The sequence below is a fragment of the Bos grunniens genome, chromosome 7, assembly GCF_055505025.1.
Source record: "Bos grunniens cultivar Pamir isolate PY7600 chromosome 7, Bosgru_T2T1.0, whole genome shotgun sequence".
In the NCBI taxonomy this organism is placed as follows: Eukaryota; Metazoa; Chordata; class Mammalia; order Artiodactyla; family Bovidae; genus Bos; species Bos grunniens.
Genome location: NC_141171.1, coordinates 68,704,445 through 68,732,059, shown reverse-complemented (window position 1 = coordinate 68,732,059; position 27,615 = coordinate 68,704,445). Strand labels below are relative to the sequence as shown.

Here is a 27,615-nt window from a genome sequence, read left to right as displayed (position 1 = left end):
GTGGTCATGTATGGATGTGAAAGTTGGACTGTGAAGAAAGTTGAGCACCGAAGAATTGATGCTTTTGAACTGTGGTGTTGAAGACTCTTGAGAATCCCTTGGACTGCAAGGAGATCCAACCAGTCCATCCTAAAGGAGATCAGCCCTGGGATTTCTTTGGAAGGAATGATGCTAAAGCTGAAACTCCAGTACTTTGGCCACCTTATTCGAAGAGTTGACTCATTGGAAAAGACTCTGATGCTGGGAGGGATTGGGGGCATGAGGAGAAGGGGACAACAGAGGATGAGATGGCTGGATGGCATCACCGAGTTGATGGACATGAGTTTGAGTGAACTCCAGGAGTTGGTGATGGACAGGGAGGCCTGGCATGCTGCAATTCATGGGGTCGCAAAGAGTCAGACACGACTGAGCAACTGAACTGAACTGAGTCCGGTAAGAGCACACTGAAGATCATCAAAATACTGGCCTGACTGAGAAAAAAGTATTCTCTGCACTATGGAATAAAGTGGCCATGAACTGCCTCCTAAATCATGATTGAATTTGTAACCATGAGGGGGCACTGCCAGCTAAGGAGTGTCCCTTGCTATTTGTTCTGTAAGAATTAAGTCTCTAGCCACTGTAGTCACTTCTACTCAATGTACCCTGAAAGGAATTCAGTGCAGTGATCCAAATGAAGTACTCTGTGCTCTTGGAAAACTTGTAAAACAAGCCTTCAGGTAGATGTTTACAGGAGAAAATTTTATGAATCCAAGTTTCATCTTCTTGTACTTAGAAAAATGCTAAAGGCATTAATTGAGCTATTTGTTTCTTGTACCTAGTGGCAACCTTCTTCTGAGATATTTGATTGTACTTCTCCAAAATCACATATAAGCTTATCTCTCCAACCCTCTTGGGTGTGGTTCATCAGAGCTATCTGAGAGGCAGTCTCCTGAGCCATAAGTGAAACTCACAACTCTCAGTTCTTAGTTCAGTGGACATTTGATAATTTGACTAAGGCTGGGGACTAGCCATTCTGACCACAAAGGAAGAAGTACCCTCTTCTCACCAGAAAGCCAGGTGACTCCTCTTCAAGGCTAAGGATAAGTGTACCTTTGCCATGGGAAGTCTGGCCTTTGCTCTGGCTTTCCCTGCTAAGCCTTCCTCTCATTTCCTTCGTGTTTGCTCCCTCATCTCCTCTGTCAGCACCTAGAGTTAGTTTGGACTCTAGGTGTAGGAAAGGAGCTGGGTAAGTAGGCACTGTTTCAGAGGACAGTTTTACCTGTCTGTTGGAAGGAGCAGAGCTCTCAGTTACCTGGAGCAGACAGACAGCTGAAGCATTTGTAAGTGTGCCCCTGTTTCCTGCAGGCAGGCTTATGTGATTCACCCTGTAAGGGTGAAAGGAGAAATTGCAATCTGAGAATTAAGACTTGTTCTAATACCATGTGATTGAGGGCCACACCAAGCAGTCTGCTTTCTCTTTCCTTCAGGCCAATAGCATCATGCATCCTTGGGTAGCCATCCTGGGCCTCCTACTCCTGCCAGGTAAGTGAATAGGTGGATTGTGCTTTGGAACCCCAAGGATGTAGGGGGTGTGTAGGGGGTGTGTGGACATGGTAGAGGGGGGCTTTGTCAAAGGTAATGGGTTCAAGATTAAATTCTAAGAATTAAAAAATTTATGGGTAGGTGAATAAGGCATGCTGCAGTACAGTACAGCTTATGCTGCCTTTTGTGTTTAAATAAAAAAAAAAAAGTAGGTATATGGATGTGTATGCATGAACTACTGAAGTGTATGTAAGAGAGTAACCGTGGACGAGGGTGGGAAGAAGCAATGGGGATGGGTGGGAAGGAGACGAGTCCTTTATTGTACCATTTTGTACTTTTTGATTTTTTTAACCATGTGTAACTGTTTCTTTTAAGAAGGAAATATTTTAACTTCCCTGGTTTTCCAGTGGTTAAATTTTGTGTTTCCAATGCAGGAAGCACAAATTCTATCCCTGGTTGGGGAAATAAGATCCCACATGTGGTACCATGTGGCCATAATTTTGTTTTTAATCAATAAACAAAAAATTTAAATTTTAATAAACAAAATTATTTAATTTATCTCATATTTTAACATTCTATGAGATAGGGGAAATTTTTAGCAATAGACATGATCCTAAATTTAAACAAAATCTCTAGAAGTAGGAATATGAGGAAAAGTACATTTTTTAAGTTATATTCTAACAAATTTCTATAATCAGCATAAATTACCTTTATAATTCAAAAATAATATTAAGCAAAATTAAATATAATCAGAATTTCGGTAATAAAAACTAGACTTATTTTATATAACAATTAATGTTATATTCCCAGAGCATTTCCCAGATTTACAGCCCAGTTCTAACTATGACTTGTTGTTGAATCTCAGATTTTTTTTTAAGGACCACTCAGACTTCATTTGGCAATACAGTTTTTTAAACCACTGCTGCAGGAGACAGTTTTCCTGCCTGTTTGTTTTTAAGAGGTAAAGTTTAATATCTGATTGAATATTGTCCAATTTTTTGGTTTCACCTGGTCAACTGGACAGTGCTCCATTGCAGGACAGTCATCAACTCACAAGAAGGGATCCCTGCTTGAATTTTTTTAACTGATCCTAAATCCCATGATGGGCTTCCCAGGTGGCTCATTGGTAAAGAATCCACCTACCAATGCAGGAGACATGGGTTTGATCCCAGAGTCAGGACGATCCCCTGGAGAAGGAAATGGCAACCCACTCCAGAATTCTTGCCTGGGAAATTCCATGAACAGAGGAGTCTGGCGGGCTACAGTCCATGGGGTGGCAAAGAGTCCAACACAACTAAGCAACTAAACAAAAACAACAAAGCCCATTATAAGCCTCAGTTCCTTCTGCTGCTGCTGCTGCTGCTAAGTCACTTCAGTCGTGTCCAACTCTGTGCGACCCCATAGACGGCAGCCCACCAGGCTCCCCCATCCCTGGGATTCTCCAGGCAAGAACACTGGAGTGGGTTGCCATTTCCTTCTCCAATGCATGAAAGTGAAAAGGGAAAGGGAAGTTGCTCAGTCATGCCCGACTCTTAGCGACCCCATGGACTGCAGCCTACCAGGCTTCTCCATGAGAGTATTATAAACCTTTTTTTCTGAAAACTGATTTGTAAAGAGTTTACTAGGCTTCTGCCTTCTAGCCAATGATGCTGAAAGTAGGATATTAGCTGTTTTTTCTTTAACTTAGAGAAGATTTGTGAGGTGAAATTTTTTGCATAGCCATTTAAAAAATTTTGATAAAATTGAAAATCAAAATTTTAAATGCAACAGTTTTAAAATCAGATTTCAACTGAGACAGTGACTGAATCTAGGGGAGAGGAAAAGCCACCTGTATGTATTAACATTTAGTAAGCAGATACCTGTCAAACACAGAATAAAATGCACACACACTGATGTACTACTGGAGTGTCGTTTGTTTCAAACCTTTTGGAGAGGAATTTGAATCATATTCACCAAAAGACTGAACATATTTCTGCCCTTTATCCTGATACTTTCTCTCATAAATCTGTCCTATTAAGAAGTAATCCTGAATACAGAAAGACATTTATCTGATGTTTCATCCTCAAATATATCTGGTTAATAATAATACTGCTAAAGAATATATTTACCAGAAAAATGCATATATTAAATTTACAAACTCAAGATATAGTTAGATAATTTCAAACAGCATAAGCTATATAAAGAACAAAATGAAAATAAAGTTAAAATTTTGAGACCTCATGCTCTGGTTTCTCTTTATTTACAGATGGTGTAACCTCTTACCATCGAGTGACTGGAGTGGCGGGTCAGAGTGTCACTCTACCCTGCTACTATAATGGAGAAGTCACAAGCATGTGTTGGGGCCGAGGGGCATGTCCTTGGTTGAATTGCGGAACTAACATCATCTGGACTGATGGATACAGAGTCACCTATCGGAGGGATGGACGTTACCAGCTAAATGGCAATATTCGTGGAAGGGATGTGTCTTTGACCATAAACAATGCTGCCACATCTGACAGTGGCTTGTATTGTTGCCGAATTGAGGTGAGAGGGTGGTTCAATGACATAAAAACCACCCTAGAGTTGAGGATCAATCCAGGTGAGCTTATCTTCCTACTTCTTTGATCACTTCCTGTGGGTTCCCAGAGATAAGAGTTTTCTGTTTGATATTAACTTTCTTTTCCTTTAGTAGGGAAAGAAAAGTTTCCTATGATCTTGTTTTCTAATAACTCTTCAACTGAATATCTTGTATTTGTGTAGCTGCTGCTGCTGTTCCTCTAAGTCACTTCAGTCGTGTCCGACTCTGTGTGACCCCATAGACGGCAGCCCACCAGGCTCCCCTGTCCCTGGGATTCTCCAGCAAAGAACACTGGAGTGATTGCCATTTCCTTCTCCAATGCATGAAAGTGAAAAGTGAAAGTGAAGTCACTCAGTCGTGTCTGACTCTTAGCGACCCCATACACTATAGCCCACCAGGTTCCTCTGTCCATGGGATTTTCCAGGCAAGAGTACTGGAGTGGGATGCCATTGCCTTCTCCATGTTTTTGTGTAGAGTGAAGTGCTAAGACTAACCTTGATTCAAGACCATAGGCTAGAGGATCTTCTGAGTCAGCAAACTGTCTCCTGAAGCAGTGCTTCAGGAACACTAGTTGGTTCATTAAAAAGCATTCACTGTTCCACACTGAGATACAGTGAGTATTTTTATAGAGCTGAATTTCTTCTTCTTGAAAATCTGACCTTTTCTCTGAGGTCATTTCTTTGGAGAATTTTCAAATGTTCTTTCTTAACATTTTAAACTCATAGAGAGTTTCACACGTATAAAACAGGTAATATAAGGTCCCGTGTACTGCTGCTACTGCTAAGTCACTTCAGTCGTGTCCGACTCTGTGCAACCCCATAGACGGCAGCCCATCAGGCCCCACCGTCCTTGGGATTCTCCAGGCAAGAACAATGGATCGGGTTGCCATTTCCTTCTCCAATGCATGAAAGTGAAAAGTGAAAGTGAAGTCGCTCAGTCGTGTCCGACCCTCAGTGACCCCATGGACTGCAGCCTACCAGGCTCCTCCATCCATGGGATTTTCCAGGAAAGAGTACTGGAGTGGGGTGCCATTGCCTTCTCCGAAGGTCCTGTCAGATAGATGTATCATTTGGTTTAGACAACTGTCAACTCAGTTTTGTTGCATATACATTGAAAGAGTCTATATAGTTTCATCCCCTCCCTCTACCCTTGGATTTTTTGAAGCAGAATTCACACCATATCATGGCTCAGCTGGTAAAGAATCAGCCTGCAATGTGGGAGACCTGGGTTCAATCCCTGAGTTGGGAAGATCCCCTAGAGAAGGGAATGGCTACCCAGTCCAGTATTATGGCCTGGAGAATTCCATGAACTCTATAGTCCATGGAGTCACAAAGAGTTGCACACAACTGAGTGACTTTCACTTTACTCACATCATATCACTAAATTGCTTGTTTAAAAATTAAAATTGCCTTATTGCAATATGAGAACGTTTTAATCTCAGTAACTGTTCACTTTCGGCTTTTAAGAATTTTGTGAAATCCAAAATTCTGGGAAGTTTTTGTTTTTCTATTTTGATGTAGACACTTTAATTTTTCTTACCATTTGGTGAAAGGAGCAGGTTCTAAAGGATTTTTTGGTTTCTAATGCTTTTTCATAGTAAGTACTCTCCCACTAAAGTTTCTAATGAAAACAGAACCCCAATCAGAGCCTTTATAAGCTAGATCTCTTTTTTAGTTTAAATGAACTTGATATTTCAATTTCATAACTTTTCCTAACTTCATCAAAGATACTTAGCTTATTTGATGAAGGCAAGTAAAATCAGGTCAATTGTGATGCAGAAAATAGCTGACTCTGGGAAAACATCTAGGAGGCAATTTAAGAAAGCCAAAAGATGCTGGTGCTATACACATGTGGTAGGAGGCTGTGTGTGGATAAGAGATTATTTTTGGAGTTGTGAAATTATATGATTGGTCTGGAGGAAGAAAGAAATTAATAGGGGGCATTTATAGTGCTTATAAATTCTTTAATAGATGAATATTTGCAAAGTCACTGCTTTGTCCAGTGGGGAACGGGTTCATAACTGAGCCAAAGTGATTCTCTGCCTCCAACCCAATACTTTACTTAAGTTTTTTGCACTTTTCAGAGAATGAGCTTACTTTCAACCTCTCTTAGGGCTCTTTCTTGGCAGCTTTTCCTAGCCTTAGTGTCCTAGCTTCTTCCTTAGGAAATATTTACTCCTGCTACTGCTAAGTCACTTCAGTCGTGTCAGACTCTGTGCGACCCCATAGACGGCAGCCCACCAGGCTCCCCCGTCCCTGGGATTCTCCAGGCAAGAACACTGGAGTGGATTGCCATTTCCTTCTCCAAATGCATGAAAGTGAAAAGGGAAAGTGAAGTCGCTCAGTCCTGTCCTACTCCTAGCGACCCCATGGACTGCAGCCTACCAGGCTCCTCAATCCATAGGATTTTCCAGGCAAGAGTACTGGAGTGGGGTGCCATTGCCTTCTCCAATTTACTCCTGAGCAAGACACATTAGTGAAATAAGCTGATTAAATTTCCTCTTTGTTATACTCCTTTGATCAGATTTTTTTCTTGCTTCCTCTTTTTCTTAGGTTTCATTTCAAACTGAAGGGAGGGGATTGAGTCTGCACTGTTTTTCAAAATCTTTAACTACACTGTTAGACCCAGGTCGGCAAACTGTAGCCATAGGACCAGATCAGATTATAAAATAAGCTCACCAACAGTTTTTTTTTTTTTTTTTTTTTAATGAATAAATGTTTATTAGAACACAGCCCCATCCATTCATGTATATACTATCTATGACTGTTTTCAGGGCTTCCCTGGTGGCATATGGCATCTGTGTTATCCAGCATATGTTAATGATGTGAATTAATCCGCATTTAGGATGCAGATATGTTGGGAGGGTGCCCTTAGAACTGACAGAAGCAAATGCTATTTATTTGGTCAATAGTCTGGTTCTTGGGAACTACTATTTGGGCTCTAGTCATGTACTGCTGAGAGGACAAAGACAGCTTCAGGCTCTAGACACTTTCCCCTCCCTCACAGATGCTTATGAAGATATGTAAATCTGATATGTATGACTAGTCTTTACAAACTGCTTCAACACAAATCCCATGTGTCATTTTTGAATAGCAACACCTCCCGAAATATCATCCTTTAAATGCCGCTGTTGCCTTGTTGTGACCATGTCTTCACTCCCTGCTCAGTCACAGATTCTAGTTGACCATGACAAGAACTTGGAGTTCATGGGAGATAAGTGCTGAGTTCTGCCTGGGGACCGTCTGCTTGGTTGTGTTGGTGCACAGGCCCAGCACAAGTCTCTTGTTTCCTGCTGCTTGATGAATCCCTGCTTTCATGTTGATTTCTAGCTCCACCTACAACGACAACGACCACCACCACTGCTACTACAACAACAACTACCACCACTACTCCAACAACCACCACCACTACTCCAAGAACAACCACCACTACAAGAAGGACAACTACCACCACTACTCCAAGAACAAGCACTACAAGAAAGACAACTACTACCACTACTCCAAGAACCACTACCACCACCACCACTACTCCAAGAACAACCACCACTACGAGAAAGACAACAATTACTACTACTCCAAGAACCACTACTACCACCAGCACTACTCCAAGAACAACCACCACTACAAGAAAGACAACTACTACCACTACTCCAAGAAGAATCACTACAAGAAAGACACCTTCCACCACTACTCCTAGAAGAACCACTACAAGAAAGACAACAATTACTACTACTCCAAGAACCACTACCACCACCAGTCCTACTCCAAGAACAACCACCACTACAAGAAAGACAACCATTACTACTACTCCAAGAACGACTACCACTACTCCAACAACCACCACTACTACTCCCAAAACAATAACCCACATGACTCCAACAACCACCATGACTCCAGCAACCACCATGACTCCAGCAACCACCACCACCTCCACTACTCCAAGAACAACCACCACTAGAAGAAACACAAGCATTACTACTACCCCAAGAACGACTACCTCTACTCCAACAACCGCCACTACTACCCTCAAAACAACAACAACCACGACTCCAACAACCACCACCACCACCACCTCCACTACTCCAAGAACAACCACCACTACAAGAAAGACAACCACTACTACTATTCCAAGAACGACTACCACTACTCCAACAACCACCTCTACTACCCCCAAAACAACAACCACCATGACTCCAACAACCACTGCCACCACGTCCACTACTCCAAGAACAACCACCACTACAAGGACAACCATTGCCACTACTCCAGCAATGACTACCACTATTCCAACAACCACCACTACTACCCCAAAAACAACCACCATGACTCCAACAACCACTGCCACCACCTCCACTACTCCAAGAACAACCACCACTACAAGGACAACCATTGCCACTACTCCAGCAATGACTACCACTATTCCAACAACCACCACTACTACCCCAAAAACAACCACCATGACTCCAACAACCACTGCCATCACCTCCACTACTCCAAAAACAACCAAAACTACAAGAAAGACAACCATTACTACTACTTCAACAATGACTACCACTATTTCAAGAACCACTGCTACTACCCGAAAAACAACACCCACCACAACTCCAACAACCACCACCACCACTACTCCAACCACAATGGTCACCACTGCTCCAACAACCACCACCACTGCTGTGCCAACAACAATCAACACCGCTACTCCAACCATGACAGTCACCACTGCTCCAGTGACAGTGAGGTCCTCTACTTCTACTCTTCCAATGCCAGCACCCACAGAGGACCTCCAGCCAGGTAAGCAAAAGTACTTCTAAGTGCAGAATTTTTTAAAGTAAGGATACACACCATCCAGAGCACGGTGTTAAGGCAGATGTACAATCTAGGGTAGGGATTCTTAACAGGTTTCCAAACCTGGCTTCACAGAATCTGTGAACAACTTGTACCCTCTTATATTCATCTTTTGTATCTTAAAGCATTTTCAGAGTGAGAGGGACCTATGGTTTTTACTAGATTCTCAAAGGAATCATTAATAGCAAAAAAAAAAAAGCCAGACCACTGCTTGCAGACATCTAAGAAGGATGATGCATTCGGCCCTGTTTAACATAGAATTATGAGGAAAAAATAAGGGTGCCAGAACAGGGCCAAGTGAATGAGACTCTGTCTTACAGGAGCTTTGAATAGAGATCATTTAATCCATTTTGAAGCCTAACCCAACACTTGAGGATACGATTTCGATGAAGTTAACGCTTACTCTGTTTCCTGTGTCAGGAAACATGCTAACTGCTTTATAAGTATTAAGCCCCTTAATTCTTATGACAACCCCAGGACTAATGCTAAAGCTGAAGCTCCAAAGCTTTGGCCACCTTATGCAAACAGCGGACTCATTGGAAAAGACCCTGCTGCTGGGAAAGATGGAAGGCAAAAGGAGAAGAGGGTGGCAGTGAATGAGATGAGTAGACAGTATTGCTGACTCAATGGACATGAGTTTGAGCAAACTCCAGGAGACAGAGAAGGACAGGGAAGCATGGCATGCTGCAGTCATGGGGTTGCAAAGAGTCGGACACGACTTAGCAGCTGAACAACAACAGAAGTATAAAAAGTGAAATAATTCTGTTTTTAAGCTCTCAGATCATTATCTAGATCAGATTTATTCATGATAATGAAATGCTTACATAGCAGGATAATACCTCAAGGACATCTATTAATACATTTCTAAGAAACAGTCAAAGGGTAATTTCTGATTTAGTTTTGTTTGTTCTTTCTGCTGGGGGTGTAAATTTTCCTCCACTAATTGAACACTACTTTTCTGTTCTTGTCATTCCTACAGCTTCTTTGTCTTCTCCAACTCAGACAGCAGAAAGCCAGCCTACTACCCTGTATGAAACAAACATAACCAGCTCACCATGGCACTCTTGTTCAACAGGTAACTTCAGTTTCTTTCCTGAACACCTGATAGCATTCAAATTTTGATAAATATTAGCACATTGTTCAGAGCACATATTCTGAAATAAGACAAGCATAACTTGAATGCCAACAATGGCTATTCCACTCAGCTATGCAACTTGAACAAATGTCTTATTATCCTCTTTAAATCTGTTTTTATCCTTTGGAAAATGGGGGAAATGTTACTTATTCTTACAAGCGTTATATGAGATAAAGATCTGGGGACACAGTTACAAGGTAAGTGATAGAGTGGCAACTATGACTGTTACTTAGAATGTCCAGAAATAGGTACATTTGAGTGACACAGGCAGCTTGTATGATTTGGGATCATTCACATACATATGCACATTTTTCTAAATAAAATGAATTAGCCTTGTTTTTAAACTTATTTCTAGGCATACTTCCCTGGACAGAGCCTTAAAACAATTAAATCCAAACTGGTCCAGACCAAACTGGTTGCCTGTTTATGCTTCCTCTAAGCCCCAGACACTACACAGAGCCAGGAGGCTCCCCTGCTGCCTTTTTGAGCTTTCATTTCACATGGACACTTTGAGTTGGGTTGAGGACATGGACACCAGAGCCAAAGAGGCAGGTCCCACTAGGATTGTGCCATTTCACTCCCAAAGACTCCAGTTCTCCCTAGTTTTGGAAAGTCCATATTCTTTTGAGATATAAGATTAGTCTGTTTTTCCTATAATGGAGAAAGATGATATTGAATTGTCATCTTTCCCAACCAATTCTGTTAGCCATGGTGATAAATTTGGAGAGTGCCACATGTGAACACCTTTGTAATGCAGAACTGGCTTATTTGTCCATGTGCCTTTGAAGCATCCAACAAGGTCAGATTTTGTAAGATTTTGTAAGACTTGTGCGAATGATTCATCATGCTCAGGAGTTGCTATAGGAGACCCCCAGGGTAGCCTGCTTTGCCAATCACTCAAGGAAGCTCTTAATTGAAAATGGACATGCAGCGGGACTCAGAGAGGGACCAATTTACTTGAAATTAGCTAATAGTGACATCTGGTTTTGAAAGTGGAATCCTTGGTGTGAAGTGTTTCTTGGCACAGAAACAGAAAGCAGATAAAAATACAGGTAAGAGCAGTTGGGGCAACTGCACTCCACACTTTTAGGCTAAGAGGAAGAACAAAGTAGAAAATGGGAAATTATTCTCTAAAATATGTCACTAAAACCTGGTCAAGTAGACTTGGTAGCATGGAACAGGCATTGCAGCAGCTGTGTCCCCACGACTTCTGTGACTGCTGCCGTCTTGGCAGCATCTCTGAGGCCCTTCAGCCAAATCCTCACAGTGCCCGAGTCACACTTCAGTGGGTTAAAGCCTCACAAAGCCAAGAATGTTAGTCCAGGAGGAATTTTGGTTTTCATAGAGTCTGCACCTACCTTTGCAGATGCATGTGCCAGCAAATTATTGTGCATTATCTCATTTAATTCTTTCAGGGCAGGTTTAATTCTTGCCATTGCCAGACTGAGGAGGACATTTAGTTCTACTTTGGACAAACAGCTTCCAATTCAACTGCCCCCCAATGGCAGTTTCAAGCTGCATGCCCATGGGCAAGTTGTTTCATTCCTCACTACATGTTTGTAAGGAATGAAGGATAGGATATTTGGAAAATCCATTGCATGGTGTTCCTTCCCCATTGCTCCTATTGTTACATAGCAACATAATTGTGATACCTGATATTTGTTTAATATGGTGTTAAGCACCTTACTTGCATCATCTAATGTGATAACTTTATGAGACGGATGCTATCAACAGCTTGTACTTCAAGGTTACCCCAGCTAGAAATATAAATACATACATTTACATGAATATGTATGTAATGTGTATGTAAAGGACATTGATCGAGGTCACATTGGTAAGTGACATGTCAGCACTGAAGTCAAGTTTCATCTGATTGAAGTCCTTTTTATTTTTTTAAAAACATCACTCATTCTATAGCTTAAGCATTTAAGGTTATAACATAAGTCATACACAGAGACTAGACTGTAGACACTGTCTTTGTCTCTTGAAGACGTAGTGTTGGAATGTTTAAATTGTAGATACAGTTATGTAAACTGTTAAAATTTAGGGGGATATGGTTAGTTCATTTTCACTGTCATTAGAAAATGATGGTTTTCTAGCTCTGTCAGTAGTACGGGAATCTCTGAGACCTGCAGTATTTTCATTGAATGGAAACATAGTGTGTACAGTGGTTATGAGCTGAGGCTCTTGTCCTTTAGTAGAGTTGGAAACTTCAACCATTTCAGCACCTCATCTATAATTTCAGATTAAGAAAATGGGTATAAGGATGTAAAGTGCTTGTGTGTAATAGATACTCAGTAAAGAGAGAATCCTGTATTTGACCTATAGTTGCTTAGAAGGGCCAACAGTATATGTTCTGTGGGAGAAAAGAGATATTTCAAAACACTGTTAAAATTTGGACATTGAAAACTTTAAGGCAATGTATCCTTTTATATTGGGAGTTTAGGTAGTATAAGGTATACTGGCCTTGGGAGTGATGTAACATATTTTCTAAAGCACATTTGGATCAGTGTCTGGCACACTGGCATATAATGTAGGAGTTGAATGCCACCTGTTTTGAGGTATCTTAGTGCATTTAACTCACATTTTGAATGTAAAACCAATGAAATGTTCATTTTGAGCAGAGTGGTTCTGCTCTTTGGATGTGTAATGACCTCTGAGCATTCACTGGAAGTTTCTGAGCTGCCATGAAAATACTGATTATTTATCTGTAAGTGGTAATTTTTAACCTAGTCTGACAATGGGCCACTCTGACTTGTCTAAAGTTGTCAGTAAATTTTCTGTGAGCATGCATTTTTTTTTTCCCAATAGGGAGAAAAAAAAAGGGTTCATTTTCAAAATGACAAAATGGTTAAAAAGCACAACCTTACTACTTAAATTAATAAATGTTAGGACGGAGGAGCCTGGTAGGCTGCAGTCCATAGGGTTGCGAAGAGTCGGACAGGACAGCAACTTCACTTTCACTTTTCACTTTCATGCATTGGAGAAGGAAATGGCAACCCACTCCAGTGTTCTTGCCTAGAGAATCCCAGGGATGGGGGAGCCTGGCGGGCTGCCGTCTATGAGGTCGCACAGAGTTGGACACGACTGAAGCGACTTAGCAGCAGCAGCAGTAACTTGGTATTATTCTTGGGACCTACAGCATTAGGCCCTATGATTATTCAACTTTCCCTTCATTACCAGAAGGCAGTGTGAATATATTTGGTGTTCACAGGAAAGTTCAATATCTTTTTGTAATTCTCGTTAATTTTCTTTCTTGTTGAGCAGATGGAAATGGCACTGTGACCCAGTCTCCAGATCCTCATTGGCATAACAATCAAACTGTAAGCATATTCCTTCCTATTTTATTAGCCTGATTCACTTATATGTCTCTTCTGGAATCAAGTTACATTTAGAGATTATTATTGTCAGACTAGTCCACAGATTGATTCTTTCTAATATAAAAAAATAAAGGAAGAAACACTTTGACTCTTAAATAGGGATAGTTTAATTAATTTTAAAAGTCTATATAAATACACTACCTTGTTAGAAATAGCTGAAAAGTTATATTTTACTTTTGTATTGTAGACAGACGCTTTACTGTCTGAGCCACCAGGGAAGTCATATTTTACTTTAGACACACATATACACCCAGGACAGAATTTCTCCTGACCAGAAAATAAGAAAAAGAGAGTGAATTAATTCAGGCATAGTGACTTAACATTACATATCAAGAAAGACTTAGGTCATTGTTAGAGAAATAACATGACTTGAATTGATGTAGTGGAATGGGGGCCATCCCCACCAAAAATATTATGTCAATGAAAGTGTGATTCCTTAAACACAGGCCCCCTAATATCCTTTTCCAATCCAATTTTCCTCCTATAGAGAAATTTTGAGGCCACTTCTGAGTCTTTCTATATATAATCCTCCCCATATGATGACACATTAAGGTCCTAAGGTCTTCAAACTCTTTGATTCTGTAATTTGTTCTTGCATTTTCCCCACAATTAGCTTGGGAAAAATCCAAGGGACTATAGTCTCATGATGTTCATCAAAGCCTCATCTTTGTGTGTAAGTTAGAAGAATTTATCAGTGAGATTTTTCACTTTTGGCTCCTTTCGGTGAAACAACTTTCCTTTCACTATGTGCAAATAACTCTTAGAAGCAAAAAACATGAACAGATTCAGGTATGAGAGTAATCTTGATTGCAAGTGGTGAGAAATCGCAGCATGGACATTATAAGAGAAATTCAAGTTCAAGCAAAGTGGGGTTAATGTGACGCCAAATGGACTTCTGTTGCATAACTTAGTGACAATGAGAACACTACCACGTAGGAATGATATGAAAGATTTTAATCACTCTGATGATATGGGTACTGATTGATCTGATGGATATGGGCTGATTTTGTTGTTCTTGTTAAATAGCAGAACTGCCACCATGTAAATGTCATGTCAGTCAGACTTGTGATAGTTTAAAAAAAAAGAAACAAACACTCTGAATGAGAAGATTGTTTTTGACCTCAGTTACCTGCAGGACAGGTATATTCAGTAGCAATTAATCTCTTCTATATAATGTAAGCAATATAGAAGCAAGTTCACAATAGGTGGTAGCATAATTGTGGGCTTTTTGTGTCTTGACCGTGAAGATATCAAGTGTCTCCCAAGTATCTTGAAACCAAGAAGCATATATTTCCACCCAGTAGGTCAACTTCTTGAGCTGCATCTTAAGAAGAGAATGAACATATACATAAAGATGTATAAAACAAGATATACATTGCTGCTGTTTATAATCATGAAAATGTTATAAACAACCTAAAAGTTCAACAATAAGAGATTAATAACTTATCAATTAAGCATGCCCATTTATTGCCACTAAAAATGTTGTCACAGCAGTGTACTTACTGCCATGAGAAGACAGTGTCATTTGTTAAATGAAAAAACTAACTTTTCAGGTAGCATTGGGACTTCCCTGACAGTCCAGTAGTTAAGACTTCATGCCTCCAATGAAGTAAGTAGAGGTTCGATGGCTGATTAGGGAACTAAGATCCCACAAGCCATGTAGCATTGCCAAAAATGAAAAAAAAAAAATTATATATAGGTTATAGATACAAAATAAAATGATGTATATACTGTAGTATACATTGGATACGGTAACTGTGTCTGTTAAGAAAACTACTAGAAAGATAAAATTCTAAAAGAGTATGTAATGAAAAATTGTAATAGTAACTATTTCTGGATGTTGAAATTATGGTTGATTTTTGTTTTCCTTTCTTTATCCTGAGCTGCACATTCTAATATGAACTTCCAGTTTTTATGTAACATAATATTTTTTAAAAAGCAAGGAAAGACTGCTTCCTGTAACCCTGTGTTCCATCTAACTGCTTTCCCTCCTACAAGTAAGGTGATAACAGCTTTTCCCTCCCAAGGCACCGGCTGTTTTCCATTTAGGCAAGGACACCTCAGAGGCTAGGTCACCCTCCTCTGTATTCCTCATAGTATTTATCAGGGGGTACCTGAAGTACCTTTCCCAGGAACCCTATTTAATCTGCATTTGACAGAAAAAGAGGTTTGGAGAGGCTAAATAACTTGCTAGGGTCACAGAGCAACTAAATAAAAGTTAATCTGGGATTCTGACTCCAGGGATTAAACTCTTATGCAGGAGGAGACTTGAGACTTAATCTTTTTCTCTGATTTTCACTTCCTTTCTGTTAAAATACCTAGGTGGTGGGACATTTTTAGAATTAGAATTAAGCTATGTAAAGGAGGCAAGCATGATGACCTGGTATATTTGGTGTTTACTCTAGGAAGTGATGATCTGTCACGCTAGGAATTTTTTTCCCAATTGCACAGCATTTTAATTGTTAAGCAGAGCCATGAGTCTGAGCAGCTACTTTCATGCCCATTTATAAAGACATAGAATCTTGAATTCTAGTTCAAAAAAGTGTTTAAATAAATGGCCAGTTTCAGTAACTGAACACATTCAAATAGCACCACCATGGCAACTTATATAGGAATCAGAATTGTTTTTTATTAGTATCATAAGAGGATTATTTATGAAAAGAGATATTTTAAATAAAATATATAAATTAATAAAGCACAGTCATTTGAAGCATACAGTTTGAATTTTAACAAGTCTGTACCCTTCTCTAAATATCACTGCAAGTAAGATGTAAACATTTCCACCACTGCGAAATACATTTTGATTTTTGAGTTGTCTTAGAATTTCATCATAAGGCTATAACTTTACATCATTTGGTCTTACCCTTCGTGATCCAGAACTAGCAAGGGGCCACTAAACAATAATGTGACTGGGTGTATTATTTTCTGAAATGTTTTCTGCCTGTAATTCTAACAAGGTTGTTTTATTTTTCTGTTTTGTGTTTGATCTGCTGATATTTCTGTAGGTTGCGGTACTGGCAAAGGAAACATGGATGAGCACCAACAAGGGAGTCTACATTGGAATCTTGGTTACTATTTTGGCATTGTTGGTCATGTTTGTGGTATTCTTGGTTAGGAGAAGTAAGTCACCTCAGGACTGAAATATTCAGAAATATTCTTGAGCCCACAGAAGTATTCTTGAGCCACATGTTTTCAGTTTCATATAACTTTCTTGGTTCTTACCTTCTTCTTCTTTTTTTTTTAAATTTATCTCAAATTTATTGTTCCACAAACATGGAAGAAACAAACATTTTCAGAATTTAAATATGGAGAAATAAGCACTGGTTGTGTAAAGTTGAGATTTGGAAGTTAAAAGCCACTGTAATATACAAGATTTGTTCCCTCCCATTTTGTTCTTTTCGCATTCCTTCAATAACAATATTTTATCCCTATAGGGAGTAAAACTGTTGATGGTTTTATAACACCCACTTAATAGAAGAAGCACAAGAGACATTAGGAGGGTACATGATTTCAGAGCTAGGAGAAGAACAAAGGGTTTCACATGACAGTTATCCAGCACCTCCTGGTCTCCTTCCACCAATTGTGTGTGTATGTGTGTGTAAAACCTGTCTTCTATGGGAGAAGTGCAATATTCGGGGTTTTTTTCAGTGAAATATAATGGTATTAAAGTAAGCTAGGGCATGTAGGTCAATACACTAAACCTATGAATCAGAAGATATTCTATACAAAGGGGCTTACTTGGCTCCTAGAGATTCAAGAGAAGTTACCTGGAGTTATCAGGTTAGGGTCCAGATTGATTTTTTTCTCCTTTTTAAAAAATATTCTTTCTTCTAAATTGATTTTTTTTAGACTCTGAGAGCTGTACTGATTTTGCACATATTAAAGTAATAATCGTAATAATATACTTTGGAAAAAAATCTCAAAAACTCTTTGGCTTATATGTTTTATTTTCTCTTCATTTTTCCCTCAATTTAGGATATTTTTGCCAGGGTAGCAAGGCGGAGCTACTACGGTATGTTTGAAATGGTTTGTGTTAATAATGCCTTTTGATGTTCTTACTCTAGTAAACATAAGGAAAATTTCTCTGTCCCTCTCCTCTTTTCCTTCCGAGTTCTCCATTTTATACTCTGGATCCTGCAAAATCTAGTATATACGGCACCTCCATTGCTGTTCAACCTTCCAGTGATGATTTTAGCATCTTTATGCTGCTGCTGCTGCTAAGTGGCTTCAGTTGTGTCCGACTCTGTGCGACCCCATAGAAGGCAGCCCACCAGGCTCCTCCTTCCCTGGTTTTCTCCAGGCAAGAATACTGGAGTGGGTTGCCATTTCCTTCTCCAAGCACCTCTATATTTCTCTGGAATTGTGTCATAACTGCTACAGAAACAACACCTCAAACCTTATGTCTTAAAGCAAGAGAACTAAATTGCAGATATTGTTTCAGGGGTCATTTGAATGGGTTGTTTAGTTTATTTGATTTCATTCAGTGCTTTGTTTGTTGCATGTCTATTGAATTTCTATTATATTCTGAAAAGATGAGCAGAACAGACAGAAAACATATAAATGAATAAACAGGGCCTTCTAGAACTTCCAGAGAAATACCATGGGGAATACTGGAACAGGGCAGTAGGCTATGTGAGTGAGCCCCAAAGAAGCAGAAGGCAGCTCTGCAAAAATCTGCAGGAAGACACCTCCAGGCTGAAGACCCGCAAAGGCAGGGGATAGGGACATGCCTCCAGCTCCCCACGGTTCCGACCATCCCCTATTATTCCATACCCAGCCTGCTTTGTTCATTTACATTAGTTGTCTGGCGTCACAGGCATTTCAATTTACAGTTTTTGCAAATTTACCCCTTCACCCAATAAAAAATTAAATCTTCTTTGTATGCATCCCTGCTGTCATTTCCCCAAGCATCTGTAAAGGTAGGAAACCACTGCCTACTTCTAACAAAATAAACTTCTTCATCTGGTCCAGCTTGGGTTTTCAGCAAAGTCTTTCTTTGTTCCGAATTCGTCCCTCTTTAACTGCCATCCATTATTCTTAGTTCTCTTTCATTGGATGTTTGTACCCAATCTTTCCTATATCTAAGTTAATCACATAAGCCAGTCCACAAAATATGCCTTGAATAATCTCCAGCATATTGCAAGTGTTCCATAGATGCTGGATTTTATTATTGCAGACATGCCCTTCACAGCAATAAACCTGTGAGACAGGCAGTAGTATTATTCTCAGTTTACAAATTATAAAACAGGTTTAGAGATGTTAAGTGCCAATCCATGGTCACAGCACACAGCAGGTCTCTTAGAGTTCAAAACTCAGGCCTTTAGGAGTTTTTGACTGTCAGCTTCCAAGAGTGGAAAAAAAATAAGTGCTCCTTACAGACAGAAAAGCATGAATGATAACATCCTTTTAGTTTACTTTTGTTCTTTCAATGTTTACTTCTTTAAAGTTTCAGTTTTCAATCACCTAATTAGAAAGAAAATATTTATTGTAGAAGATGTTGTATAATATAGAAAAGCAAACAAAACAAAAACAAAAAGGTGTATTTTCTCATGATGTTATTTTGGGGGCAGCTATATCACATTGACTCATTTTGAGCTGCTGACAACTAACCTGTTTCCATGCTATATGACTAATCTGTTTAAAGATCAGAGCTGAGTGAAGATTCAATGCATTTCATATCATTTCTGGGTAGGCTTAGGTAATAAAAATAGTGCCTACAGACAACTTCTAAAAAAGCATTGATATCAAAACTCCACAAATGACCTTTATGTAAACTTGATTTGTGAGCATTCATGTTATAAAACTCATCTAACCCATTGCTTTCTAATTTTGACTGTTAAGGCAGGGTGTGATTTTTGACTCTGTGATCTAGAGCATGCTTAGGTGAAGCAATACTATTTTACTGCCTCTGATATGCTCTGATATTTTTTATGAGTTCAGTTCAGTCGCTCAGTCCTGTCTGGCTATTTGCAACCCATGAACCACAGCACGGAAGGCCTCCCTGTCCATCACCAACTCCCGGAGTCCACCCAAACCCATGTCCATTGAGTCGATGATGCCATCCAACCATAACATCCTCTGTTGTCCCCTTCTCCTCCTGCCCTCAATCTTTCTCAACATCAGGGTCTTTTCCAATGAGTCAGCTGTTCACATGAGGTGGCCAAAATATTGGAGTTTTAGCTTCAGTGTCAGTCCTTCCAATGAACACCCAGGACTGATCTCCTTCAGAATGGACTGGTTGGATCTCCTTGCAGTCCAAGGGACTCTCAAGAGTCTTCTCCAACACCACAGTTCAAAAGCATCAATTCTTCAGAGCTCAGCTTTCTTCACAGTCCAACTCTCGCATCCATACATGACTACTGGAAAAACCATAGCCTTGACTAGACGGACCTTTCTTGACAAAGTGAAGTCTCTGCTTTTGAATACGCTATCTAGGTTGGTCATAACTTTCCTTCCAAGGAGTAAGTGTCTTTTAATTTCATGGCTGCAATCACCATCTGCAGTGATTTTGGAGGTTCCAAAAATAAAGTCTGACACTGTTTCCACTGTTTCCCCATCTATTTGCCATGAAGTGATGGGACCACATGCCATGATCTTAGTTTTCTGAATGTTGAGCTTTAAGCCAAATTTTTCACTCTCCTCTTTCACTTTCATCAAGAGGCTCTTTGGTTCTTCTTCACTTTCTGCCAGAACGGTGAAGTCATGTGCATATCTGAGGTTATTGATATTTCTCCTGACAATCTTGATTCCAGCTTGTGCTTCCTCCAGCCCAGCATTTCTCATGATGTACTCTGCATATAAGTTAAATAAGCAAGGTGACAATATACAGCCTTGACGTACTCCTTTTCCTATTTGGAACCAGTCTGTTGTTTCATGTCCAGTTCTACTGTTGCCTCCTTACCTGCATACAGGTTTCTCAAGAGGCAGGTCAGGTGGTCTGGTATACCCATCTCTTTCAGAATTTCCCACAGTTTATTGTGATCCACACAGTCAAAGGCTTTGGCACAGTCAATACAGCAGAAATAGATGTTTTCCTGGAACTCTCACTTTTTCGATGATCCATCAGATGTTGGCATATGATCTCATGTTCCTTTGCCTTTTCTAAAACCAGCTTGAACATCTGGAAGTCCACGGTTCATGTGTTGCTGAAGCCTGGCTTAGAGAATTTTAAGCATTACTTTACTAGTGTGTGAAATGAGTGCAATTGTGCAGTAGTTTGAGCATTCTTTGGCATTGCCTTTCTTTAGGATTGGCATGAAAACTGACCTTTTCCAGTCCTGTGGCCACTGCTGAGTTTTCCATATTTGCTGGCATATTGAGTGCAGCACTTTCACAGCGTCATCTTTCAGGATTTGAAATAGCTCAACTGGAATTCCATCACCTCCACTAGCTTTGTTCGTAGTGATGCTTTCTAAGGCCCACTTGACTTCACTTTCCAGGATGTCTGGCTCTAGGTGAGTGATCACACCATTGTGATTATCTGGGTCATGAAGATCTTTTTTGTACAGTTCTTCTGTGTATTCTTGCCACCTCTTCTTAATATCTTTTGCTTCTGTTAGGTCCCTACCATTTCTGTCCTTTATGGAGCCCATCTTTGCCTGAAATGTTCCCTTGGTATCTCTGATTTTCTTGAAGAGATCTCTAGTATTTCTCATTCTATTGTTTTCCCCTATTTCTTTGCATTGATCACTGAGGGAAGCGTTCTTATTTCTCCTTGCTATTCTTTGGAACTCTGCATTCAACTGGGTATATCTTTCCTTTTCTCCTTTGCTTTTCACTTCCCGTCTCTTCACAGCTATTTGTAAGGTCTCCTCAGACAGCCATTTTTTTTTTTTGTATACTTATATATATTTATCTTAAATATAGGATCAGTTCAGTTCAGTCAGTCAGTCGTGTCTGACTCTTTGCGACTCCATGAATTGCAGCACTCCAGGCCTCCCTGTCCATCACCAACTCCTGGAGTTCACCCAAATTCATGTCCATTGAGTTGGTGATGCCATCCAACCATGTCATCCTCTGTCATCCCCTTCTCCTCCTGCCCCCAATCCCTCCCAGCATCAGTCTTTTCCAATGAGTCAACTCTTCACATGAGGTGGCCAAAGTACTGGAGTTTCAGCTTTAGCATCATTCCTTCCAAAGAACACCCACGACTGATCTCCTTTAGGATGGACTGGTTGGATCTCCTTGCAGTCCAAGGGACTCTCAAGAGTCTTCTCCTACACCACAGTTCAAAAGCATCAATTCTTCGGTGCTCAGTTTTCTTCACAGTCCAACATTCACATCCATACATGACCACTGGAAAAACCATAGTCTTGACTAGATGGACCTTTGTTGGCAAAGTAATGTCTCTGCTTTTGAATATGCTATCTAGGTTGGTCATAACTTTCCTTCCAAGGAGTAAGTGTCTTTTAATTTCATGGCTGCAATCACCTTCTGCAGTGACTTTGAAGCCCCAAAAATAAAATCTGACACTGTTTCCACTTTTTCCCCATCTATTTCCCATGAAGTGATGGAACCAGATGCCATGATCTTCGTTTTCTGAATGTTGAGCTTTAACCCAGCTTTTTCACTCTCCTCTTTCAAAATACAGGATCAGTTCAGTTCAGTTGCTCAGTCGTGTCTGACTCTTCACGACCCCATGAATCGCAGCATGCCAGGCCTCCCTGTCCATCACCAACTCCCGGATTTCACCCAGACTCATGGCCATCGAGTCAGTGATGCCATCTAGTCATGTCATCCTCTGTCGTCCCCTTCTCCTCCTGCCCCCAATCCCTCCCAGCATCAGAGTCTTTTCCAATGAGTCAACTCTTCACATGAGGTGGCCAAAGTACTGGAGTTTCAGCTTTAGCATCATTCCTTCCAAAGAACACCCACGACTGATCTCCTTTAGGATGGACTGGTTGGATCTCCTTGTAGTCCAAGGGACTCTCAAGAGTCTTCAACACCACAGTTCAAAAGCATCAATTCTTTGGTGCTCAGCCTTCTTCACAGTCCAACTCTACATCCATACATGACCACAGGAAAAACCATAGCCTTGACTAGATGGACCTTTGATGGCAAAGTAATGTCTCTGTTTTTGAATATGCTATCTAGGTTGGTCATAACTTTCCTTCCAAGGAGTAAGCGTCTTTTAATTTCATGGCTGCAATCACCATCTGCAGTGATTTTGGAGCCTCCCAAACTAAAATCTGACACTGTTTCCACTGTTTCCCCATCTATTTGCCATGAAGTGATGGGACCGGATGCCATGATCTTCGTTTTCTGAATGTTGAGCTTTAAGCCAACTTTTTCACTCTCCACTTTCATCAAGAGGCCTTTTAGTTCCTCTTCACTTTCTGCCGTAAGGGTGGTATCATCTGCATATCTGAGGTTATTGATATTTCTCCTGGCAATCTTGATTCCAACTTGTGTTTCTTCCAGTCCAGCGTTTCTCATGATGCACTCTGCATATAAGTTAAATAAGCAGGGTGACAATATACAGCCTTGACAGACTCTTTTTCCTATTTTGAACCAGCCTGTTGTTCCATGTCCAGTTCTAACTGTTGCTTCTTGACCTGCATACAAATTTCTCAAGAGGCAGGTCAGGTGGTCTGGTATTCCCATCTCTTTCAGAATTCTCCCCAATTTATTGTGATCCACACAGTCAAAGGCTTTGGCATAGTCAATAAAGCAGAAATCGATGTTTTTCTGGAACTCTCTTGCTTTTTCGATGATCCAGCGGATGTTGGCAATTTGATCTCTGGCTCCTCTGCCTTTTCTAAAACCACCTTGAACATCAGGAAGTTCACGGTTCACATATTGCTGAAGCCTGACTTGGAGAATTTTGAGTATTACTTTACTAGCGTGTGACATGAGTGCAATTGTGTGGTAGTTTGAGCATTCTTTGGCATTGCCTTTCTTTGGGATTGGAATAAAAACTGAAAGGGTCACAGTGCTCAGCTAAAAAACACCAGCCAAACCATTTCCTGGCCATCTTTGAGATTGTGCCTCCTGGTTTAGTACTTCAATTTGGTGTGTGGTATTTGTCTTCTTAGATTATAAATTTTTGTGTTCCTTTGCATGAGTGTCTTGAAAGAGACCAGTGTGAGTTTTTTGAAACTAAAAGGTGTGACTTTTTACCTCCTTAGTAAAAATAATTTCCTGTAACTTCATATTCACAATTCTAGAAGCTTCTATCCATTTCATAGGATGTTTGAATGGGGCTCTGAGAAATGGAAATACCCAGGCTTGAATGAACATAAACAAATATGCTGCTCATGCTTGAGAAGTGATCTCCTTTTCTCTTACTCTTGTTATTCTACAGTGTGATTCCATTGAAAGAGTCTCACATTGGAGCTTTGAAAAATGCAGCTCCGAAGCCTATCCAAGAAGAAGACAATGTCTACATTACTGAAGACTAAGTCCTGGATCCAGATTCTAAAGTATTATGCCCTTGACTGTAGAAGACAGTGACCAGATACCATGTCAGAGTGCTTTCAATCAGCTGCACAATTTTTCAGTCAGTTTCCCATGGCATTCCTATGATTCAGGGCCACTGGGTAGAGTGATGCTAGCTCAATTGTGTAAAGTCAACCTCTGTGACAGAGTCCTAATTTTTTATACTAAATTGGCTCAAACTTTCTGATCATTGCAGCTGCTGCTGCTGCTGCTAAGTCACTTCAATTGTGTCCGACTCTGTGCGACCCCATAGACGACAGCCCACCAGGCTCCCCCGTCCCTCGGATTCACCAGGCAAGAACACTGGAGTGGGTTGCCATTTCCTTCTCAATGCATGAAAGTGAAAAGTGAAAGTGAAGTCGCTCAGTCGTGTCCAAGTCTTATCGACCCCATGGACTGCAGCCCACTAGGCTCCTCCATCCATGGGATTTTCCAGGCAAGAGTACTGGAGTGGGGTGCCATTGCCGGAACATTGCAGAGGTCTCTTCAAAACATGAAACATACTTCTTGGAATTGTACATTCTCTTTAGACCTCATGAATCCTGTTTTCCATCAAGAATCTCATTGGCAAGATAGAAAAAAACACTTCTACCTCAGTTACCAAGGCTGTCAAGAATACCTGAAAACAACTTAGAATTAGGACATCTAGTCTGGGACTTAGAGGACTTAACATGGAAGCATTTCATGATTGTCCCCTCCCCCCCTTTTTTTTTTTTTAAAATAAAGTGACTCCAAATGTGATATTGCATAGGGTCCTCAAGGTTTCAAATCATGGTGTGTACAGGTTTCTATTTATCCAATAGAAAAATGGAGGTGAGTGTGATTTTTCCATTATAGACAAATTTGGTTTCTCAGAGTTCTAGAAATACAAGGCATTAAATGCTTTCTTTGCGAGGAGGATGGTATTTTAGCAGTTAGAGGAAGCAATGATATTGGGTAGACTATGAAGGCACCAGAAGAAAATCAATAGCCATATAATTTATGATATTTTTGCTACCTCAGTGCCACAGTTCTAGGTACTTATATTGACAACTGGCAGGCTCTGATTTTTAGAATGAGTCAGGGCAGAAATAAATACAAGGAAAAAAGAGAAGGAGGAAGTAGCAAAAGAGGCTTTCTGTTTTAGAAAACAGAGTTTGCAAATATAATAGTATTTTTTGATAGTGTTACCAGTTTCTACAAAATGCTAAATTGTCCTCAAACAACTTTGATTTTTAGAATTGTTTTGGAAGAATAAAAGGTCTTTTTCATATTGAATCAATACCTGTGTTATATTTCTTTTTCACAACTCAATTAAATTTTGGTTTTCCCAGAAGAACTAGACAAAGGCTAAATGTAAGGATAATTTTAATCATTTAGAAGCATTTCTACATGAACAGTTAAAAGACTGGAGATTAATTTCACTTTGAGTAAACCCTGAAATAACTCATGCTTGAGTAATTTGGGGGACATTCAGAGCTACTCACACCAAAGTGGTCCATGAGGGCTGGATGCTTGTTTTTGAAGGCAATGTTTTTTGACACTTTTGTTAAATTCTTGGCAATTAAAATAGGACCTCTGAATAAAGGTTATATGGTCAAAGAAGATTGCTAAACAGTGTTTACTAGTTTTCACCGATGGGGCCAGATTAATCTGACTTAAAAAAATTATGTTCCAACTACAATGTATTTTTTTTTTAAAAAAATCCAAGACAACATGTATAAACATGCAGATTTCAAATTGAAGCCCAGATTTGTAAGTTGTCAGGAAAGCCCTGACAATGTTGGGCGGCATCCCTATGCAGTCAGGGCTCCACTAGATGGCACCACATCCCTCAGCCCTTGCCTTGCCTTCAACCTCATGTTTGTTACCTGCTTTGTGTCTTGTGGGCCTTTGAATTTATGATTTATGCTCTATTTTCCCTTTCCTTCTGGAAGTTTTGTGATGGAACATTACAGGTTCTGGGAACCTGCTTAACTTTGCTTAATTGAGCATTTTCAAAATGTTGGAAACCCCTGAGCACAGTGACTACTGGCATACCCAGTAGCGTTCTGTGAAACGACACGCAGCTTAGTAGAAAGCAGGTGGTACACAGAATCAGAGACTGCCCCTGAGCTCTAATTCTAAGTCTTACCAGGAACGTTGGATGACATTAGAGTTCTGCTGCTGCTGCTAAGTTGCTTCAGTTGTGTCCGACTTTGATGGCAGCCCACCAGGCTCCCCCATCCCTGGGATTCTCCAGGCAAGAACACTGGAGTGGGTTGCCATTTCCTTCTCCAATGCATGAAAGTGAAGAGTGAAAGTGAGGTCACTCAGTTGTGTCTGACTCTTCGTGACCCCGTGGACATTAGAGTAGGTCATTCTTTATGCCTAATTTTTTAATATATTTTTAAATGAAGTATAGTTGATTTACAATGTTGTCCTGAATTTTTTTACACCTATTAGAAATATTTCCACACATACATTGGTGTAGTAGTAATTCCAGTGACGTTATTTGGGAGAAAAATAGAAGTAAAAAAAAAGAAAAAAGAAAAACACTACAGAAATTCAGATTGTGTCTGTGTGTGTGTAGTTTGCAGTGATAGGAGATCTATCATCAGGGGTCAGTATATAATTTCTGTGGTATTGCATTCAGAGGTCTCTTGCTATATGGTCCCTTATTATTTTTCTGAAAAAATGTATCTGTTTTAGAAAAGTTGATAATGGGTAATTTGGCTATCATAATGTAGAAAAATGTTTTTGATAACTGAGGGGAAGAATGGGCTTTTCAGGTGGTGTTAGTGGTAAAGAATCTGCCTGCCAATGCATGAGACTCAAGAGACACAGGTTCCATCCCTGGGTTGTGAAGATCCCCTGTAGTAGGAAATGGCAACCTGCTCCAGTATTCTTGCCTGGGAAATCCCATGGACAGAGGAGCCTGGTGGGTTACAGTCCATGGGGTTACAAAGAGTTGAACACAACTCACTGACTGAGCACACACACGCAAGAGGAAGAAGGGGTTAGAAGGAAGGAAGGCAAGGTATTTAGTTAATATTAAATTATTTTCTGTGGATATGCCAATAATATAGAATGTATTGACCTTCGTTTTTGTCTTTTGAGATCATTGAGATTACATTTCTACAATCTGCTTATGACATTAGGATCCTGGTATAATTAAAACCAGGGCTATCCTGGTGGCTCAGTAGTAAAAGAGTCCATCTGCCAATGGAAGAAATGTGTGTTCAGTCCCTGAGTTGGGAAGATCCTCTGGAGAAGGAAATGGTGAATCCTCTTTAGTATTCTTGCCTGAGAAGTTCCATGGACAGGAGCCTAGTGGGTTACAGTTCCTGGGGTCACAAAAGAGTCAGACACAACTTAGTGAGTAAGCAACAACAACAACATAATTAAAACCATATATTTGGACTTAGAAATTTTGCACATTTTTAAAAGTAGAGGAACCAATCTTTCACTGATGGCTATAAAGATAATTTTGTGAGTACATGAAAGCATGATGAACTCCCAATCATGAGTTTCATTTGTATGCACACTCATTAATTGAACACATTTTTGTTTTCATTTTCTAAAGTGACATATTTTCTTATCCTCATCATTTACTTGAGGTCAGTCATCCTCAACTTGCTGTGGGCTCTCAGGACAAGGATAAATGGGACCAGATTTGAGAGTCAAGGTGCCTGGCACTCTTCTAGGTGCTGAGGTGAAGCAGAGAACAACCCTGAACTCCAGTTCCTGAGGAACTCTATTCAGTAGGAAAGAAACCCCGAC

The 27,615-nt window shown here is 40.1% G+C and overlaps 1 protein-coding gene across 3 annotated transcripts; it reads left to right on the top strand.

Annotated features, from left to right (window-relative positions):
- The first annotated feature begins 891 nt into the window (after positions 1 to 891).
- On the top strand, positions 892 to 25,135 carry LOC147369768 (uncharacterized). Of its 3 annotated transcripts, none has more exons than XM_086413728.1 (9): positions 892 to 1,056; positions 1,467 to 1,521; positions 3,767 to 4,099; positions 7,408 to 8,868; positions 9,902 to 9,997; positions 13,325 to 13,380; positions 16,443 to 16,557; positions 17,413 to 17,449; positions 23,741 to 25,135. In XM_086413728.1, the coding sequence occupies exons 2-9, from the start codon at positions 1,479 to 1,481 to the stop codon at positions 23,835 to 23,837; spliced, it is 2,238 nt and encodes a 745-aa protein (XP_086269854.1). In that variant the 5' UTR covers positions 892 to 1,056; positions 1,467 to 1,478; the 3' UTR covers positions 23,838 to 25,135. The 3 variants fall into 3 exon arrangements, with proteins under 3 accessions (XP_086269854.1, XP_086269855.1, XP_086269856.1); XM_086413729.1 differs by lacking the exon at positions 892 to 1,056 and adding an exon at positions 1,063 to 1,225; XM_086413730.1 differs by lacking the exon at positions 892 to 1,056 and adding an exon at positions 1,063 to 1,319.
- The last annotated feature ends 2,480 nt before the right edge of the window (positions 25,136 to 27,615 follow it).